This window comes from Leuresthes tenuis, unplaced genomic scaffold, assembly GCF_036924035.1.
Source record: "Leuresthes tenuis unplaced genomic scaffold, fLeuTen1.0.hap1 SCAF_17, whole genome shotgun sequence".
Lineage (NCBI taxonomy): Eukaryota > Metazoa > Chordata > Actinopteri > Atheriniformes > Atherinopsidae > Leuresthes > Leuresthes tenuis.
The window spans coordinates 16,041,774-16,060,957 of NW_027325371.1; the positions used below are offsets into that span (position 1 = coordinate 16,041,774).

The 19,184-nt window shown below is 41.1% G+C and overlaps 3 protein-coding genes across 3 annotated transcripts in view; all 3 read right to left on the reverse strand.

Annotated features, from left to right (window-relative positions):
* Positions 1-605: 605 nt before the first annotated feature.
* On the reverse strand, positions 606-6,315 carry atp6v0ca (ATPase H+ transporting V0 subunit ca). Its single transcript, XM_072368858.1, has 3 exons — positions 6,073-6,315; positions 2,206-2,389; positions 606-1,738 (listed from the first exon to the last, which is right to left on the reverse strand). Exons 1-3 carry the CDS (start codon positions 6,146-6,148, stop codon positions 1,534-1,536), a joined length of 465 nt encoding a protein of 154 aa, XP_072224959.1. The 5' UTR covers positions 6,149-6,315; the 3' UTR covers positions 606-1,533.
* A 3,933-nt stretch (positions 6,316-10,248) lies between these two features.
* Positions 10,249-14,469, reverse strand: ypel3 (yippee-like 3). Its single transcript, XM_072368764.1, has 5 exons — positions 14,118-14,469; positions 13,061-13,179; positions 12,869-12,912; positions 12,146-12,254; positions 10,249-11,481 (listed from the first exon to the last, which is right to left on the reverse strand). Exons 2-5 carry the CDS (start codon positions 13,175-13,177, stop codon positions 11,392-11,394), a joined length of 360 nt encoding a protein of 119 aa, XP_072224865.1. The 5' UTR covers positions 13,178-13,179; positions 14,118-14,469; the 3' UTR covers positions 10,249-11,391.
* Positions 14,470-16,010: 1,541 nt separating this feature from the next.
* The window catches only part of gdpd3a (glycerophosphodiester phosphodiesterase domain containing 3a), a 5,890-nt gene continuing 2,716 nt past the window's right edge, over positions 16,011-19,184 (reverse strand). The window contains exons 3-7 of the mRNA XM_072369580.1: positions 18,962-19,077; positions 18,592-18,725; positions 18,275-18,334; positions 17,894-17,945; positions 16,011-16,154 (exon numbers count right to left, since the gene is read on the reverse strand). Coding sequence (XP_072225681.1) covers positions 16,026-16,154; positions 17,894-17,945; positions 18,275-18,334; positions 18,592-18,725; positions 18,962-19,077 — 491 coding nt within the window. The 3' untranslated portion in view covers positions 16,011-16,025. The remainder of the gene's footprint in view (positions 16,155-17,893; positions 17,946-18,274; positions 18,335-18,591; positions 18,726-18,961; positions 19,078-19,184) is intronic.

The window sequence follows — 19,184 nt, forward strand, 5'->3', positions numbered from 1 at the left end:
CTTCTGTCAGTTATTGTCAATGTAAGCAAAGGTGCTCCCCAGGGATCATTCTTGGCACCACTCCTATTAATTTCATGCGTTAATAAGCATGATCACTTTGCCTCTAAAACCTTAATCAAATCAGGCTCTCTGTTGGCTCTTTTAACACAGTACCATGGGTGATTCAAAACTTACAACTGGATGTTAAAAAAACAAAAACTTGAAATGAAGAATTTCAAGTTTTGTTGGTGAAATGAAGAATTAAAACTGCTAAAACTAGAATCCCTTTTCTAAGCAGACTGCGGCAGTATCTCAAAATAAAGAGTTTAGGATTGCAATTCATTATCCTCCCCATTTCACACCTCATGGCATCCCTGCAATGTTTACTAGTGTTGAATATTTCTGTCAAAGAGCACAGAGGGTCATCGTACACTTAAAACACTCACCCACTGCAGCGCTTTGTATACTCAGGTCGGACGGCCTGCTTTATCCTCCCATAGATTCAATCATTGGCCTATTCTCATTGACAAATCCATTCTTGGCCTGCTCCCCCCTTACCTTTAGATCTAAGACCACAAAAATTGGCTTTCCCGTTAATATGAAAGAAAACTGGCTCGACAGTGACGTTTCTGGAGGAGGTTGAGTTTTATTTGGAAATCTGACAGGCATGGCTGAACAGTGAGCTCTCACTTTAAACAAACAAAACCAAAATCAATACAGCAGCACTACAGGTAAACGATACTAATGTCTGAGAATGTCATATTTAACATAAATCCACTTGCACACTTTATACACTCAAATCTCTCACCCACACACACATACACACACACGCGCGCTGCCAACTCCATGTGAACATGTGGACATCCTCCATTAATAATCACACTATATCCAGAGGAATTCCGAGCACTTAGAACAATTACCCACAGTGCAATTAATCTAACTATACACAGATAATTTATATATTTTGTATGGATATAGGGTATTCAATAAACAGTATTCCATTTAGACAGTTTCAAAATCTTCATAGCTTTCCATAAATAGTGAAAAAAAAAAAAAAGAAATCTGAGATTTAAAAAAATGGTCCCCAAAAAGTAATACTAGTGCGCACATTTTTTCAGCAGTCTCAAAACAAGAGAGTGACAATTAAAAACCACCAACAAAAAGGACGAAAATCAAAGGAGGGGAGTGGGCAGAGAGGGGGGTAAACGGTGATATTCACACTCACAGCACAGACTGGTTACTACATTTACTGGGGTGGGAGGACTCTGGATCACTGTACAGTTTAGGATTCAACAATATATCAGGCAGACTGTCCACACATCATCTCACAACAAACAGTACATGTTCATGCCCGTTCTGTACGCACAACACCTGACACAACTGGATGGCTTTAAAAACAATATGGAATAGATCACATCTACTGAGGACAGAGCTGTCGAAGTTGCCATCCCATCCTGTCAGACCCACAGCGTGCCATGGAAGAAGGTGAAAATCTCCTATTTGTTCTTGCTGCTTTGATGTGGAATGAATGAGATGGTGTTTCGATGGAGACACTTATTTTGTAGATAGGATGAGGGCCACGATAAGGCCGTAAAGCCCCAGCACCTCGGCGAAGATCAGGATCAGGATCATGCCCACGAAGAGTCGAGGCTGCTGAGCGGTGCCTCTCACGCCGGCGTCGCCCACGATGCCGATGGCGAACCCGGCTGCCAGGCCGCTCAGGCCCACGCTCAGACCGGCACCGAGGTGCAGGAAACTCCTGGTGGAGAGAAGCAGAGTACGTCTTAGCTTGGGAAGCTGTGAACGAAATGTAGATTCAGCCACACCACAGTGCGAATTTTTTGAAGCAGAAACGCTGCTCACAGAGCTGTGCAGAACATGTTGTGCTTTAATGGAGTCACTTTAGATGCAGATTGCCAATAACATCCTCCTCCCAGTCTTACAATGAGTGTGTGGACATAAAGTCCCACATTCTAAGAAGGGTTTGGTGCAATCTATTCACTGCAACACTAGCGATTCCCACAATCAACTCTCTCTTGATTATTTGTCTTTTGTTTCAAACTGAAAAATGCAGGATTGAAAGCAGAGACGCTTTAACTGGAGAGTTATGTGACACCAAGTGGCCCAAAGGCAAAACAATGGCTACAAATACAATAATTGTCTACTATTTAACCCGATAATGACAAGAAATATATTCGCTAACAGAGCGTCCAAAGTTCAGCTTACTTGTAAAGGCTGACTCTCTCGGAGATGTTGTTTGCTATCAGCACAGCTACCACCAGCCCATAGATGGCGATGATGCCGGCCATGACCACGGGGATGATGGACTTCATGATGAGCTCTGGCCGCATCACTGACATGGCAGCAATGCCCGTGCCGCTCTTTGCCGTCCCATACGCTGCTCCTAACGCTGAATAAGAGATGAGAGAGAGTCACTTCAGATCACCACACATCAAGAAAAGTCTGGGGTTTCATCTTTAACTCAATGGATTAAAGGTGCTCCAAAAACACAAGAAACGATGCCAAGTGTTCAACTGTCAACCAAAAATAACAACAACAAAAGGTCAAACCTTAACAGAACTTTGGAAAAGATGAATAAAGATGCATCTGCAAGTCATGTCCTCTCAGAAACCAAAGAGAAAATGCGGCTGCATTCTGTGGCCCTGCTGTCCAAGACAGCGACGCCCATTTCGATACAAATGACTGTGCTGGTGATTAATGCCACAGATGGGAGCTCATCTCGCAGGCTTCCTCTGCTCTGCTGTCAATCCATGTTTCACTACAGCTTTAATACGCTAATTACCAGCGCTGAAAAAGGCCGACAGCTTACAGAGCAGCAACCTTTAGTTTCAAATCCAGCCAATCGTGGAGTATTTAGTTATTGTATAAGCTACTGAGGGATGATTATGCTGCTTTAGGTAAGTATGTATGTAAGGGAAAATAAGAATAACTACTTCCTTATGTTTCCTCTAAAGAGCTTCTGTGGCTATTAAGACTTGTAAACTGACCACAGAACAATCAATCAACACAGTTGTGCGACTGTTTTCAGCACAGCAAAAAGAGCTGTGGGCTACAGTCGATATAAAGTACCTTTTCACTTCATCATTTCGTCACTGGCTTAGTGATGGCAACGTATATTTATGGAGTTATTCAACTTGAAATGAATACCTTTAGAAAAACTTCATTCCTTTGCTTTTCAGCAGCTGAAGTGACTTTTTTACGTCGGCTTTCTTCAGGGCAACACTGTTCAAATGAATACGTTTAGGTTGGGTTAATGTGCTCCACTGGGCTCATTTAGGCTTCTCTATGAGGGCTTAGTTTCAATTTAACTGGGAGGGTGGAACTAATTTTGCATTAGTAGCTAAATGAACCGGTATATGGGGTTAATTTTGTAGAGTTTTACTCATGGCAGTCGTCTTTTTTTTTTATTAAATCAGTTTTTCGTTTATTCATAGACAAAATACTTGTTCATATTTGTACAGATTCCATTTAGTTTCAGTGAAGACTCGCGTATGCCGAGCAGACACAGCGGAATTACTTAATGTTGACAGTAAAAACAAACATAACTGAGTGAATATGTTTTATTTATGTTCATTTGACAGGTCTTTTTCAGAGGAACCATCACACACCACTTTATTTAGACATTTCCAGAGGTTTGTTAAATGCAACAATGACTAGTTCTCAAACTGAAGACACGGAGCGCAATGATAAAAGCGTAGCCGAACTAACAACGGCTTTATTTTTAGACTCTTAGGTGATGAAGGCGTAACGGAGTGTGTGGCAGCCACTGTGTTGTCTGTTCTCTCAGGAGGAGGAAAAGAAGACTAAAAAACACAATGTTCTACAAGCGATGGGAATTTTATCCGTTTGAGGGGCGAGGAACTCGGTACTGAACATGCATTACAGGGGAAAGGGAAAACAGACCACTGGATCTGGACGCTTCCCGCATCAGCTGCAGCTCCACATCTGGCCGTGCGTCAGTCCAGCCCCTCGTCAGTGCTCCAGGCCGGAGGAAACATGACGATGAAACAGCTCTGATTTAATCTAAAGCTAAATTTGATTTGCGATTGCAGTGGGCTTCGATACTTTACAACTCGGCACAACTGTTTATTTGTACCACAGGAACAAACATAACACGGGCGGTCTGAATATTTATGAACGAATGGATGGCTCACGTGCGTTATAGAGCTGAAGTAAATGTTTCGAGAAGCTTTCATTTCTACCGTCTGGCTTCAGTTCAACATAAGCTTTTTTTTTTTTTTTATTACTGTCTGTAGTGTGCGAGTCTGCACATATGGAAAGAAAATGGCTCCAGTTTGACCCAAAAAGAAGCCAGAACTGAGCAGTAGCTTTTCTTTTGGCATTTGGCAGCAAAAAGTTCTTCTTGGGTGATGCATCTAATAACTGTTGGAAAAAGCGTGGAGCACCAAGGTTCGGACGATTGACAGCTTGCAGCTCAGAATTCTGATAAAAATTGACACACACTGCTGACACAAGAGGTCACCGTGGAAACGGTGTAAATGCAACTGAACCACAACTAATAAAAAAAGATTCCGACAAAATGATGCTGCCATCCCCGTGTTCGGCTACAGGGAGGGCTTGTATTAATCAGCCGATGTTCCCAGCAGGCTGTCGTGTGCCATTTATTGAGGTTGGGCTGCTGTCTGCCACTCTGACTGATTACAGACTTAAATATCGGTCAAGCATTTTCCACGTTTCCATACTCCTCCATTGTCTATATCGATGTAAGACAATAGATTAAGTAAAATAAACTTTGTGCAGGACAGACCAAATATGTAGCTTCTTTTCAAAATGTATACATGAAATACACGAGACACCTCTGAGTTACACACTTCAACACAGACTCATGCATTTAATCATGGCTCCTACTGGATGTTGGCCGGAATGTCACTAATGCACATTAAATGCACATTTCTGTACCAACGTCACTGTACAGTGATTACGTTAACCCATCATTTACATGCACTGAGGTACGAGAGGCCATCAGCTCGGTTTTGAACGCTGAGGAAATGCATGGCCTGATGTGATCTGGTCTTAAAAAACAGCCGAAAGCGGCTTGGCTCCGGAGATATTCAGTGAGGAGACACTGGGACATCCAAAACAAAGTCATCTGGGCACAACCCGCTGTTTTAATCTGAATTAGTTTTTTTTCTTTTTTTATTAAGTGCATTCACACAGAAATATTACTAATTACTAAATAAGTTGCTTAAGTGACCTGATGGGTGGCCGGATTCTTCAAAGATTGCAATAGTCACAATAAAGAAAGAATCTTTAAAGTTAGCAGGGTTGAAAAATGTGGAAAGTAATAGTAGGGGAAATGTACAGTTAAGGGGTAGAAATCTCATATGAAATCATGCAAACAGGGCTGAACAAAAATCTGAGTATGAACTTTAAAAAAATATATAAAAAACAGCTGAATCTAAACATAATAACCTTATTGTAATGAAGGCATGACAGGTGGGGTTAAAGTACGCATGTATGAATGAATGAATGAATGAATGGGTGGATGGATGGATGGATGGATGGATGTCCCCTTTAACTTCTCCTACTGATGCTTAGGCCTTGATGCTGCCGCTCCTGTTATATGCTTGACTGTAAAATCAGCGAAAAACGTGCGTTTCAACTCCGGAAAAATAATCACAATTTAAAGATGATTCACGATGGCTCATCCCGCGCTTTATATTAACTTGATTTTAGCAAATCACACATGGCCTGGCGGGGAAAGCTGCCACCCTGGTGATGGCCTGCGTCACAAACCAGCAGCGACCAGAGGACACCGTTTCATCTTGACAATAACATAACCTGGCTCCCAAAGAGGGAGGTATCTCGGTAAGCCATCAAAGGAGCCTGCGGTCAGCAGCTCGATGTCGGCTGAACCCTTCCCCCGCCTCTCCTTCGCATCCCCCGGCAGGTGTGCGAGCCGTGACCGCCCCGACCACCAGCACGCGCGCGGTTTCTCGGAAGGCAGGGGTCGTATCCAACACGGTCGCGTGAGTTCGGTTGTCTGGCTAAGCTAACCCGACTTTATGGCTGCGATACAGAGGTGTCAGATGAAGAAGCTGGTGTAGTTACCGCTGAAGACCATGGCCGCAGAGGCTCCCATCACAGCGAAGAAAGGCGAGTACTCGGGGCTCTCCTCAGAAGACATTCTCGCACTTCTCTCGGGGCGATTGAGCTACAAGGTAGACTATCTTCTTTGTGAGGGTTCCCCTGTCCCACCGTCACCTACGACCAGGTTAAATCACTGTAAGGGGGCGACAACGTAGCTGCCAAGCAAGAGTACCGGTGTAGAAGAGGAAAATGGCGATACGGAAAAAGTCACATGATCATCCATCTCGGAAAAATCCAATTGTGCTGACGCGGGGGTCCTCGATACAAATAGCTAAGAAAAAATCAAATCGCTAACGTTTACTCTATCGTAAAATGGCACGTCAATGTATTGTATGTTGATAATAATTTTCAACGTGATTATATGTTACAGTTATTCGTGCTACCATGACGTATAGCATGAGAGTTTTGTACAGTTCTTGGTTTTTGGTATGTTCTGCTGCAAGTGTACTGACTGCAGTTGAAACGCTAGTCGTCACTACAAGCTGGCGTATTAATTATTAGGTACCAAATGTCCAGCAAAATCAAGAACAGACAACGAATGTGCTCTTTTATTTGAAAATATAGCCATAAATAAATAATAAACAGTTCCATGTGATGATTAGACCAACAAACCGGAGACACAACCTGGAGTTGCCTTTGTCAAGGTGACACTAATATGAAAATGGGTGTTTCTGATGTCAGCTAAAGGAACATTTCGCCTCACTTCTGGTTGAACTCTGTTGACGACTTTAATTTTTACCATAATGATCCTTCTCTAATACAATGTAATTTTTCTGATATATATATATATATATTTTTTTTTTTTCTTTCTTTCTTCCCGCTATTCCCTTGTAAGTGCTGATGATTTGTTAAAGTTTTGACCAGATTTTTTTACAGCACTTTATCATTTAAATTTTGATCATTTTCATATCAGTGATATGCGGAAATTGTGGCCCATCAGATTCTTCAATGTTGAAAAAAAGAATCAAATTGCTTAATTTGTGATCCTTTGTGTCAAAGTTGAAAATAATAAAAATATATATACATTTCTATTAAAAATGTACGGTATTTAAGTAATAGAACCTGTCAGGTCCCAGAATTTGATGCTTGATTAGACTCACTGTCAGGTTGGAGTACCTTATTTAAACCGCCTTGACGAATCTGTGATGCCGGAACTTGCTTGGCGTGGACAGTTTTTAATTTCACCTCGGTTTGAACAATTGCACAAGGCTTGTCAAAGATTTTATTTTCAATTCTTCCAGAGGAGATCTTTAAATTTCTGACTAGTCGCTCTGTGTTTATGTTTATGTCTCTCACACCAAACCAACGATGATTTACTTGGTAAAATGTCCACTGCCACATATCAAAGCTCTTGCACGGTACACCGTTCTACTAAGGATTAAGGAGTAAGAATGTTGAATTAGTAGCTTTCAGCATTACTTGCCTCTCAGAAGGCTTTGTGACTTGTTCAAATGTCTCATGTGATTGTACTCATACAGTAGAGTTACAGGAATGAAAAGAGGAAAAAAGACAGCAAAAAAATGTGCTGGGCACACATGACTGTCAGTAGCCTCCCATCACACATAAAGAAAAGATTTATGCTCCCAAGGAAAAGGGACTGGGATGACCCGCCTCAGGATTATACGGTTGATCATTGGAAATGGCTAAAATGGAAAAATAACGGAAAAGGATGAAAAAAGAGAGACATTAACGATCCCGCTCAGCATTTAAGATGACAAGTCCCAAAAAAATCTTAGCATTATTCACCCAGGAGGTATAGACCAATATACATAAGCTTAAGTTGTCACGTTAAGTATAGAAATATGCTACAATTCTGATATTAATAACGGAAGAAAGCTTCCATATGTTGTAAGTAACGGCATTTAAATGGCTTCCACACAACTGGAAATCTATATAAAGACAGTAAAATCTCCTAATGTAAAAAAAAAAAAGAAAAGAATTGGCAGAGAGACTGGATAGCAGACTTTGATCAAGGGAAATAGCTGAATAAAAGGAAGCAAAAGGAAGCAAAGTCCCAACCATATGAGATTATGCACTTTATCATATCCCAACAAGACTGATTTAAACTGATTTTTGCTGGGAGTGTTAACCTGTATATTGCTTTTATTACGAGTTTCTAATCATTTCAGGCACGATCCTTTCTGAGTGCTCCAGGTAAGCAGTAAACTACAGCTGTTGAAGCACAGATTTATACTTTCTAAAGTCATTTATTGTTGTTTTGTACTGTTGGTGTGACAGTTTATCCTGCTTTTTATGCTGTATGAATATTAGAAGATGCCTTCCCCGTTAATGCTGTAAGTTGTACTGACCCGTAAATTAAGTTCACGCAAAGTGCAATATGTAGAAAAGGCACAAATCACATCAATATCAGGTAGGACCCCTCCTTTGGCAGGTGGGTTGCTCTGAATGAACTTGCCACAGTTCTTCTGTGGGCTTCAGGTGTCTTCATGTAGTCCCAGAACACTCTGTAGCACCTTAACCATCTCTCGCAGGGTTGTTTTCATTACCGAAGCTACTTCTGCTTCCTTGCGGCTCATTTTCACGCTGCTAAATGACTGTGGGACTTCTCAGATTGTATCTAGAACCTTTGCCATGTGGCAAATTTGCACTGTGCATGAGCGCCTTCAGTCTGGCAGATCCAACGGCACCATCTGCTGGCTGATAAAGTGGAAATTCATTTCTGCTATCTGACGCAGCAGAGACATTTTCATCGTAGAACGGTGACGTTTAGAGCAATTCGTTCCAACACAGTTGTCTCATAGACATCATTGGATACTAGGTAGGAAGCGAGTTGGTCTGAAAGTAACACTGAGAGTTACCACTTCTTAAAAGCAGTGGGGATGAAGCCCAATATCTTGTATAAAAATCTATGATTCCTCCTTGAGGCCTCTAGATGTTCTTAATATACATGGTTCAAAGAGTTTTTTTGTTCGATTACTTCTCACACGTCAGATGTCTTCTCAAATTGGGTTTTGTGCCGATCTGGAGCTCAGCATGTACCGTACACTTCCACTATTTAATAATTTAAAAAAAAAAAAAAAAAGCAACTGACGTTTGCAAACTGGAACAATGTTTCGCTGACAGAGGGATTGTAGCACTTTGGAATGAAAGTGAATCAGTTTGGCCATCGGGCAAGAAAGTGAGAGCCACAAAGCCTTCAATAAAACAGGGAGGAGGTTTTATCAGCCTGTTATGGTGCCGCTGTGCTGCCTCTGGAATGTATCCAAATAGGAATAATGCAAATCAGAATATGACCCAATACCAGAAAATTGCATTTAACATGGTTTGAGCGATTGAGAGCCTTGGACTGTTTTAAACTGGCCAACACAGACTTCAAATCTAAATCCTACTGAATACTTTAGAGAGTGCTTAAATCTGCCATTTCAACAGGGATTTCTGAGGAAAATAAAACTGAAAAGGCCTGAGTATACAGCTGTGGCAGAAACTACCAGCAGAGAGGAGTAAAGGGCACTCTTGGTTCATAAAAAAGGTGTAATTAAAGTGCTGGATTCAACCTTTAAAATGGTCCTTTATGGGACTGGATAGTGTAGTGGTATGTTTGCCAGCTTTCTTGTGGGAGATCTGGGTTCAAATCCCCTACATGAAAGGTACTACCTTACACTATCTGCCTATCTGTAAGTCGCTTTGGATAAAAGCGTCTGCTAAATGCATAAACATAACATTATGTGAAACTTATGTCAAAACTTTGTTTTACGCTGCGTCCTGGGCCAGAATTGCCCAGTGTTTTTGTTAAGGGGGTTTATGCAACCAGATATTTGTGACCAGAGTGCATTTCAACTTGATATTATTTTTGTCTCGCTCTAAATAGAAACCTTTCGTTTTGGTTGTTTTTTTTACATCTTACAAAAGCATTCAAATTGCACTCATTTCTCAATTATACTCATTTGCAGCTTCCTCTAAAAACAAAATATTCTCAATCACACCTTTGAAATCAAGGGGTGCCAATAATTCTGACCGAATCCAAAGGAGTTATGTGCAGCCACGACGCCATGCAAGCTTCACACCGCCTCTTTACAGCGGAGACAATCAAAATGCGTTTTTTTCTCTGAGAAAAGTGTCCGTTACAGGAATCGGAGACGAGACTTAACGCCCACAAATACATACGCAGCAGAAAGGTTACTGGCAAACCATAGTTTAATGATAGAACCAGGTTAAAATAAAAACACTTTAATGAAAAGCAGACATTAAAAAAAAAAAAAAAAAAGATCACCATAAATATGCTACAACATCCTAATCACACTTTGCACTAACACGATATAGCTACTATATCTGCAGGGACAGCTCTGTGTTAGATAATATGCAAATGTATAAAGGATAGATCTCATCAGCATTAAATGGAAGTGAAGAGTGTGCAGTGAAAAAGAAGTGAGCCAACTCCAGACCAGTGCTTCTCAACACTATCTAGCTCAAGACGCCTCAACATACACTGCAAACACACACACACACACACACACACACACAGACACAGACACACATCCTAAAAGTTACACTTGTGTACAGAAAACTCATTCTAGAGATTTAAGAGTTCTGGCAGACTTTGACACTTTTGACGTTACACATTTCACACCCTGGTTGCCCTCTGCAGATATGTGAAAAAAAGTGTCTATGCTGCTGTAAAAGAAAGACAAATTTCCTTGACATAAAAAGAAAAGAAAAAGTTTTACATACCCTTTTCTGCCTGTATCACTCCGAAACGGTCTGAGTTTTTTTTTTTTTTTTTTGTTTGTTTGTTTTTTAAAAAGCAGCAGCGAGTCCACCTGCGACAGAATTAAATGTGCACCTTAGACTCAAAAAAGAAATCCCAAATACCTGCATTTAATGTCTAAGATTCTTTAGACTTCCATTGGCCTCACCACCACAGAGACGGACTGTTTGGCAGTCACTACAATAAAGTTTGATCTTTAAAATCCAACACGCACTGATGCCTGTGTGATTACATCCTCCATGCGCCCGCGCACACACACACACGCACACACACACACACAAACCATGCACTCATTCAGTCTCCATGCCCCTGGACAGCTAATAATAGGGACAGCAATATCAGCAAATGTCTTGTTGTGGTTGCTGAAAAGACATTAAGAACAGACAAAGATAAGGCATCACATGCTATTCTTGGCAAAGCTGTATGAAGTGAAAGTGTGGCACAGCAACGGCTCGAACGCGGGATGAGGAAGCTACACTTGAACCCTTTTAAGTTGAGGGGAAGCAACTCTTTTAAAAAGAAAAAGTCACAAGGAAAGACGGAGCTTTGCCCTCTCAGTCCCAGCCGTTGTCCTTTATCATGTGGGAGAGCTCGATGATGTACTTCCCCTCCTTGTACTTCTGACTGAGTTCGAAGGCTTGTTCCTGCAGAAAAAGAGGGTGCAGATGACAATGGAGGCCTCGGCGTGCATGGTTGTGTTAAACAGAGAAGAGGTTCGGGTGCTGGCTGGAACATAACTTTGAGGAGGACAAAGAAAAAGTATAAATAGCCGATCGCTTGTGTGATCAGCCATGTGAGCAACGTGTTAAGTATAGCAGAGTTGCATTTGGCGTGTCATCCTGCCCTAACGCACCACAGCGCGGGGGGGGGGGGGGGGGGGGGGGGGGGTGCACGACTGTTTTTGTGATATTCAGGAAGACTTTGAACTTCATGGCCAACCTTTTGTATCTGACATCTTCAAAATACTGAGATGGAAACCTGGATGTTATACTGTTTCATTGTGTCTCCAATAGAAGTAGTTACAAATTTTTTTTTTTTTAAGTGGCATGACTATGAAACACGTTTGCATAATTCCTGAAAACTAGGTGATCAAACAATGAGCCGCTGATTCACACTTCATCAGGTTTGACCAGTCAGAGCATGTTTAAAAAAACACTTAAGAACAAAACAAGCTCTGAACCTGAGAATTAGCCCAAAACGGACTCTTTAAGTGGACGACTTATGCTGTCGTTTTGGATTGACGCAGCATCAGTGCTGCATTGGCACTATGAAGGGACTACGAGAGCGTGAGGTTGAACATTTACTTACATATTTCCAGCCCAGTGTGGTGTGACAGTTTTCACAGTAGATGTCGGCCACCGCGTGAAGCCCCGTGAGCAGCAGCCTCTCCTCTGCGGGGCCGCAGCCCACGTTGACCCTAAAACCAAAAGCAGTGTCATTTCAAGACTTCACCGTAAATAAAGATACTCGACTAAACAGCACAGCAGCTCCTTTCCTGCCCCGCTGTCATTTTAATGGAAAACTCATTTCTAAATTAAGCAATAATTCAAACCTTTTACAGCTTAAACTGCGTTAGATGCTGATATTAGATCAAGAGCTAATGTTATTTAATAGGCTCACGTCTGATTGTGGATTGCTGACCCACTAACCCAGGAGGAGCGTGACTAAAGTGAACTCACCCAACTTCAAGGTCCAATCTAGAGCAAATCAAATTATCTGTTGACGCTGTGGTTTGTGTAAACACATCGAGTACTAGGAATTTGCTTTCAAAGAGAAATAGACTATTTTGATGTAAAATAGGCATGAGAAGAAAAAAAAAAAACCTGATGGAAACCTGGCCGTTGTTTTAAAGCAATGCGCTGGGAGAACAAAGATAATGGATTCACCAACTTACTCAAAGGCTGTATTTAAAAGACTCTTTTCGCACTTGTGAATCGGTCAAGCATTTGTAAAATTAACCCCTTTTGTACATCCAGTGTGCTCAAATGGACTAAAACCTGGAAAGGATTTAATAATAAAAACAATACTCACACAGAGTTAAAGAGGTAGGCTCGTCCCTGACTGCCTTGGAAAGACTAAGAGAGAAGAAAGGACAAAAAAAAAAACATTGGGAAGATTGTTTCTTACAGTTTTTCCTACGTCTAATCTATGCGAGAACTCTGAGGTGCTGTAACAAGACACCTTAAAATGATCATTAGCAGAAATGGCAGGCAGCATATTTACCTTGGAGATAAGATCGTCATGGTTAGCCAGATGGGCGCGGCAGTGCACACAGCTGTAACGACGGTGGCAGGAGTCCAGGTAAGCCTGGAAAGTCTTGGCCTTTGTCAGCTTCACCATGGCTGAGGAGGGCGAGGGCAGATAGGGGATATTTCAGTACTGCATGTGGTGATCTAGTGATACATTCTTTTGCTTCCTCGTAAAACATAATTAAGACCAGACCAGTGGAAAGCAAGTTCTTCTATTGCCCATCGGAGAGAAATCCCAAGATATTTGACCCAGACAGCTTTTGAGTTGGTTTCAGGATGTCTGAGATGCAAAACACGACTGTAAAGCTTTATCTTATCACGACCTGATCCAGCTATTGGAGCTGGAGGCAAAGTAGGTTACATTGTGTGATCTGATGAGGTCCACATAAGATTTCAGTTTTCACAAATGTGCCGTTTTAGCTGCCCAGACATACAAATTTGGTTCATGTTACACCTTAAAACCTTTGTTGTGATCAAACTAGGGAAAAGTGAAAACTCTTGAGTCAAACCCCGACTCTTACCTTTGATTTCAAAAACTTTTACCCTCACAATTTAGACTAAACTATAATGTGATAACTGTGGTGAAAGGTGAGGTTCTCCAAAACAGCTAGGAGAGCTTCCTCAGTAGTTAATACGGAAAATAAATGAACTGCACCCTTCGTAAACAACGTGCCGTGAATTGATTCCTCTTGTTATCACTGAGTCAAGATAATATTCGACCAGGCAGACAGGTTAGGATACAGTTCAACAAGCAGCTTGCTCCCTGCTTCATATTGTTTGCACACCATGCTCGCTTCATTAAACATTGGGAGTTAACCCAAATTCAAGTTCTGGTGATTGTCCAACACCAACTATCGTCTGGCAGTCTGTACTTAATGTTCTGGTACATCTTTCGGCTACAAGAGGTATGGGCCACCAGCTCTACCTAGCTTGTCTGGAGCTAGCCTGTTAGCTATGCACTGTCAACACACAGCAGCTAACAGCAGCGCAGATGCGCATTGCAGGATATTCCCCCTTGTGTCTCCACTCACCTGATAACACTGAAGCTCTTTACAGTTTTAACAGCGGCCAAACGTTCCCGACAGTGTAAAAACACCCGAAGAAAGAAGCGTTATTTCGTGCAGGTCAGTTCGTGCAACAGTCGACCATGCGCTGAAGGTTCGGACAAAAAAAAAAAAACACAGACAACACAGCCAGCCCCTGATTGTTGCCGCGGAGCCCGTTTACCCGCGTTACTGTTTTGAATCAAAAACTAGTTTCCAAAGTTCTTCCACGGCCCTCGTTAAAAACGGGAGCTGGAATCCGACAAAGCTGGCAGGCTGACAGGATAGAGCGAAACGGTCCCAGCGGGAGAAAACTGTGGTTTGTTTATGAAAACACGCAGATGGAGGAAGTGTGAAGAGTGCAAAACAAACCCCTGACAACCAATCAGAGCTCCAGAGTGACGTTTTAGAATGTGGGTCAACCAATCAGATTCGACTTCACACTAGCCTTTTATGGCTATCAATTTGATTGCTGTTGTTCCCGTTTTATAAATGCCGTTCGTAGGATCTCATTTCCTGCGCGTCCGTTTGGGATAACAGTCTATTTGGTGGACAAGGTGAAACTGAAAGGAACAAGAATGACTGAATAAGATGAAGGAAATGTCGAATATCCTTGCAAAGGAAGGATATGGAGAGGGTTTGATTGTTGTGGTTTCTTGTTTGGTGTGCATGGCTGGCAGACGTGCACTATGTCTTGTTTTGTCTGACCAACCGTGAAAATCCCCAAAGACGCAACATATCGTCATTAGAGGACTAAGAGAAACACCAGATGAGAGGCCGAAGCCAACACATGACTTTAAAAAGAGACTTTTCTGTGCAAACAAATTACTTTTCTTTCTTTCCTTTGCATTTGTAAAGGTTTCAGCCTCCCAAGGGGGTGCTGTGAGATTCTCTTAACAAATCCATTTGAAGGTTTTACATAATTCTGGTAATCTGTGGAAATGTAACCTCTACGTAATATGAATAACCCCTGAGATTCCTTGAAATATTACTTCAAGTCATTTCCTTCGCAAAATCACTTATTCAAGCCTTTGTTCTTTTGAGTTAGTGAATTAAAGAACTCGGTTTACTTTATGTCTCATTAACTCAGCCGTCACAAAGCTTGGCACAGCCAACCAGGTCAGAAAAATACAGTCTTTGTTTCACCAACAGACCGGTCGATTATTATTACAGCAGTGTGGCCGGACTTTGACCGTGGCTGCCTGTGAAAACGGGGGCACAGGTGATGTTTACTGCACACGTAGACCCTCAGCCTTAAGGTAAAATGAATGGGTTGAAGATGAATACATTTCTATTTATGAGACTGTATGCACCAATAGATATATATTTACAGTACTGATACGTTTATCTTCAGTTGACCTTACAGTGTTGTACTTGTGTTTCATTTGCATTCTACAGCAGACCACCCAGGCCAAATTTCCAAGTGATTTGTCCCAAATCTTTTATTTCCTGTTATTTCACCACTGAATCAAACCAGACAATAATGGTGGAAAATGACATCAGAGACAGTCAAAACAAAGGCATGTTTATTTATCATAGGTTGTCTGGTGACACAATCCAGGTGGTTAAATATTAACTACTGTGATTTGCTGCAGACAAAAATCAGGGATCTTTCTTTAAATACTGACCTACTTGGAGCCAGCAGAAGTGATCTAAGTGCAGATCACACCACAAACAAGTTATTCTGTCAGTAGTGACTGAGAATTCTTTGCAGTCTTACAGCTTGCTGTGTAACCAGTACAGCCTCCATTAATCTTGTCATAATTGGGAGAAATGGATCTCACACTTCCTCTATCATAGTCTTTTTTTTCACAGTCTTGGGTATTCATACAATCTTTATTCATAGTAAAGTTTTTTTTTTCTTTTTTTCTGACGTGCCAGTTAGTTTGGTGTCAGTTAATCCTGACACCTGTTTCTGTGGAGGTAGCTTGACAGAAGAGTTGGATAGTCCGTCATCACCCCTGTGGCTCCCACGTCAAATGCTGCTTTTATGTCTTCCTCTTCATTGCAAACAAACAAATGCACCTACAATTAAAGACACAGAGTAGTGGTTGAAGTAAAGTAAAGGCGAATTTTTACTGTTCCCCGGTCATTCAAGCCATCAAGAATAACAGAAAACCTGGAGCATCAACAAGCAGATATTCAGGCTAAATTGAACACAAATAAACGATATTACATGTTATTATATACACATTTATTGTAATGATGTATATTATCAATGCCATGGCAGCAGCATTGTGATTATCTTCAATTCTAAAATATAGAGTACATTACATTCACATTAACATGTATAGTGGATTTATTTCACAAACATCCAATCATGTGTAACTGGTTCTATCTTCTTGGAGAAAAAGCTGTTTCTATTTTTAGCTAGTGTTTTACTTCTTCAAGATATCTCATAGATGACTCACTGGCAATAGATCACATGCTGCTATATGGGAAACTTATTAGTACTGTGATGTAAACAGGAATTTCCACTGCTTATATAAGTTAACTGTTGAGCTGGTCTGGCAAAAAATTTATATATAAACATCTCTTTCTATTAATGCAGATAATGGTGGTAAAAATCAGATATTTGTTACATACAAATGTTAAAATGCAACAAGACAAGGGCATATAAATTTATCTATTCATTTCATCATGTTCCAACTCTTAAGTGGCCACTCAAAGCCTGACAATGGGAGTGATCTCATCAGAACAGCATTGTCTGCACATGACTGAGGTGATGCATTCAGGGAACTCACAGGGCTTTCTGTGTTAAATCACAGTGTTGAGGGAGGAGGAGGAGGAGGAGGAGGGGGGTGGCCCTAACTGAGGTCTCACAGCTGGTGTTTAACATTCAGAAATAAACTAATCTGAGTTTGTGATTGTAAAATGTTTTTGTTTTTTTGGGAGAATTATGCAAGCTTTTCCTTCCCACTAATGGATCGGTGATTCCATCCTCACATGCGGGACTGAACACAGGCTGAAAGTGATTCTTTGAAGGTTCTGAGTAGTCATGGCCTACAAAAGCTGGGTTTCCATGAGCAGGCACCAGTATACTTTCTATCCCTTGTTTAACAAGCAGATTTTAATTACTTATGGCTGTGTTTCCTCTTTTTCATCTCTATATTATTACTCTATATAGGAACATAAATTCTATTCTACAGTATGTTTTCAACTGTTTTCACAGTTCAGGGCGTCTTTTTTTTGTCTCGTAATTAGCCAAATATCAGTGGGTGAGGTCTGTATTACAAGCCCTAACCCCAACCCTTATCTGAAAGATTATTTTAAGGCTGAGTTATGTCACTGACCTTAGAGGAACAATGGACACATAAAAAATGTAACCAAGGCCCTCTATTTTGTTAAGATGTCTTTGTTGAACTGATAAACTTTTAGATGGGCTGATTTAAAAGGAAGTCATGAAGTGGCAAGTGTGTTCCTCAGAGCATTAAACAGAACAACTAGAAAGGGGAGGTAGGTTCGTATACAGACGTGCAGATGACTGAGCAGACAAACAAGTGCTTTTGTAATCAGCTAGATAAAGGGCTACTCCACACTGAATGTAGTCTAATGCGCTGATTGGACAAGTCAGACATTTTAAATAAACTGAGTGCCTTGGTTAGAGATTTAAATAATTGTTTTTTTCTATATCACTCGTTCCTCTTGATTTGTTTACTCGGATACCGAAGCGCACCCGAATCCACCAACATCTACAATCAACATCTGCACCGTTCCAGCTTTTATCTTCTCTAAAGGCTTAAAATGATGATTTCATATCATACCTGTATTCCCCGGGCTGCCAGGTGTTCAAAAAGACTTTTCCTCATAGTTATTCTGAAAGGACAGCATTAAAACAAAAAAATAAATCAACCAAAACACATTGTGTGATCTGCTGTAAAAAAAAAAATGGTAAAAATTACCGAATTTAAACTTTTCCAAAACTGCAGCACTGATTAACTTGTAGGTTGTGTCTGATTTGGATACTTTTTTTTCACTTTTACATGAAACAAATATTAATCTATGCAACCTGGATGATTTTTCCAGGAAAGCAATTTCCACTTTTTAATTTCCTGCCCTATTTTAGCCATGCGTCTCACATATTACATGCTAGACTTCTAAATCAAACCTTCAGAGCTGTGAATATGAGTTAAGGCTTCACTTACTTTTCAATCAAAAACAGGACCAGCCTGTTCCTCAGGATTTTCTTCTTAGGAATGTAAGTCCTTCAGCAGGCACAGATGAAGAAAATACACAAAAGACATATCCATACATTAGCGTGATTATCTTCTTTTAAGTACTTAAAAAGGATGGCAGAAGACGGCCTATTGCTGCTTTGATCACATAAAAAACTGACTTCCAAAAACACTGTGAATATACATAAGCATCAGAGTTTGAGAATAGATGCTCTATTCAGTAACAGACTTTGGTCTTTTGACAGGAACTCCCTTAATGTGCACATGAACACACGCTGCAATCACACCTGTTGATGATGCTCGGCAAGTAGAACTGCAGTAAACTCTCTCCCAGCGGCACAAAGGGCAGCAGGCCGCTGTAGAAGAGAAGCAGAAGCAGCACGCCTCGTTTCATCGAGAAACTGTACGGCATGGAGTCGTTCTGCAAGGAAGCACAGGTGCAGAGACATTCTGGGTGTCCACCTCGGCACAGAAACCATTTTCACGAATGTGTAGGTTGAGGATGAAGCTTAGAAAAAGAAAAGCTTGATTTTCAGAAATGGTATCAATTGATTTCCAAACAACGATAACGTAACTGTGTTGCAGTTTGTGAGTGCGTTGTATGATATTGTGTAATGTTGTTCTGGTGACTTTGTCTCCCCCAGCTGGTTCACATACGGTTCTGTGGCATTCCTTCAAGGTGGCTGCATCCGCAGAAGCCCACACAGTGATCCCCTCCCTGTTGTAGCGTTGAACCAGGTCAGACACCTGCAGGAGGACAGTGAGCTGGGTAACTACATATACAAGTGATCAATAGGGATTAGTTACGTTAAGGTGGAGAGTAAATACTGCTGCAGACACAGATATTACGACACATTTACAGTGTTCAACACCATTTGGG

Coding starts and splice junctions, on each gene's coding strand:
- atp6v0ca (XM_072368858.1), bottom strand. CDS start 6,148: ATGTCTTCTGAGGAGAGCCCCGAGTACTCGCCTTTCTTCGCTGTGATG. Junction 2,390..6,072: donor TGCGGCCATGGTCTTCAGCG/GTAACTACACCA, acceptor TCTCTTATTCAG/CGTTAGGAGCAGCGTATGGG. Junction 1,739..2,205: donor GAGAGAGTCAGCCTTTACAA/GTAAGCTGAACT, acceptor TCTCTCCACCAG/GAGTTTCCTGCACCTCGGTG.
- ypel3 (XM_072368764.1), bottom strand. CDS start 13,177: ATGGTGAAGCTGACAAAGGCCAAGACTTTCCAGGCTTACCTGGACTCC. Junction 12,913..13,060: donor ATGACGATCTTATCTCCAAG/GTAAATATGCTG, acceptor CTTCTCTCTTAG/TCTTTCCAAGGCAGTCAGGG. Junction 12,255..12,868: donor GCCTACCTCTTTAACTCTGT/GTGAGTATTGTT, acceptor TTTTGGTTTTAG/GGTCAACGTGGGCTGCGGCC.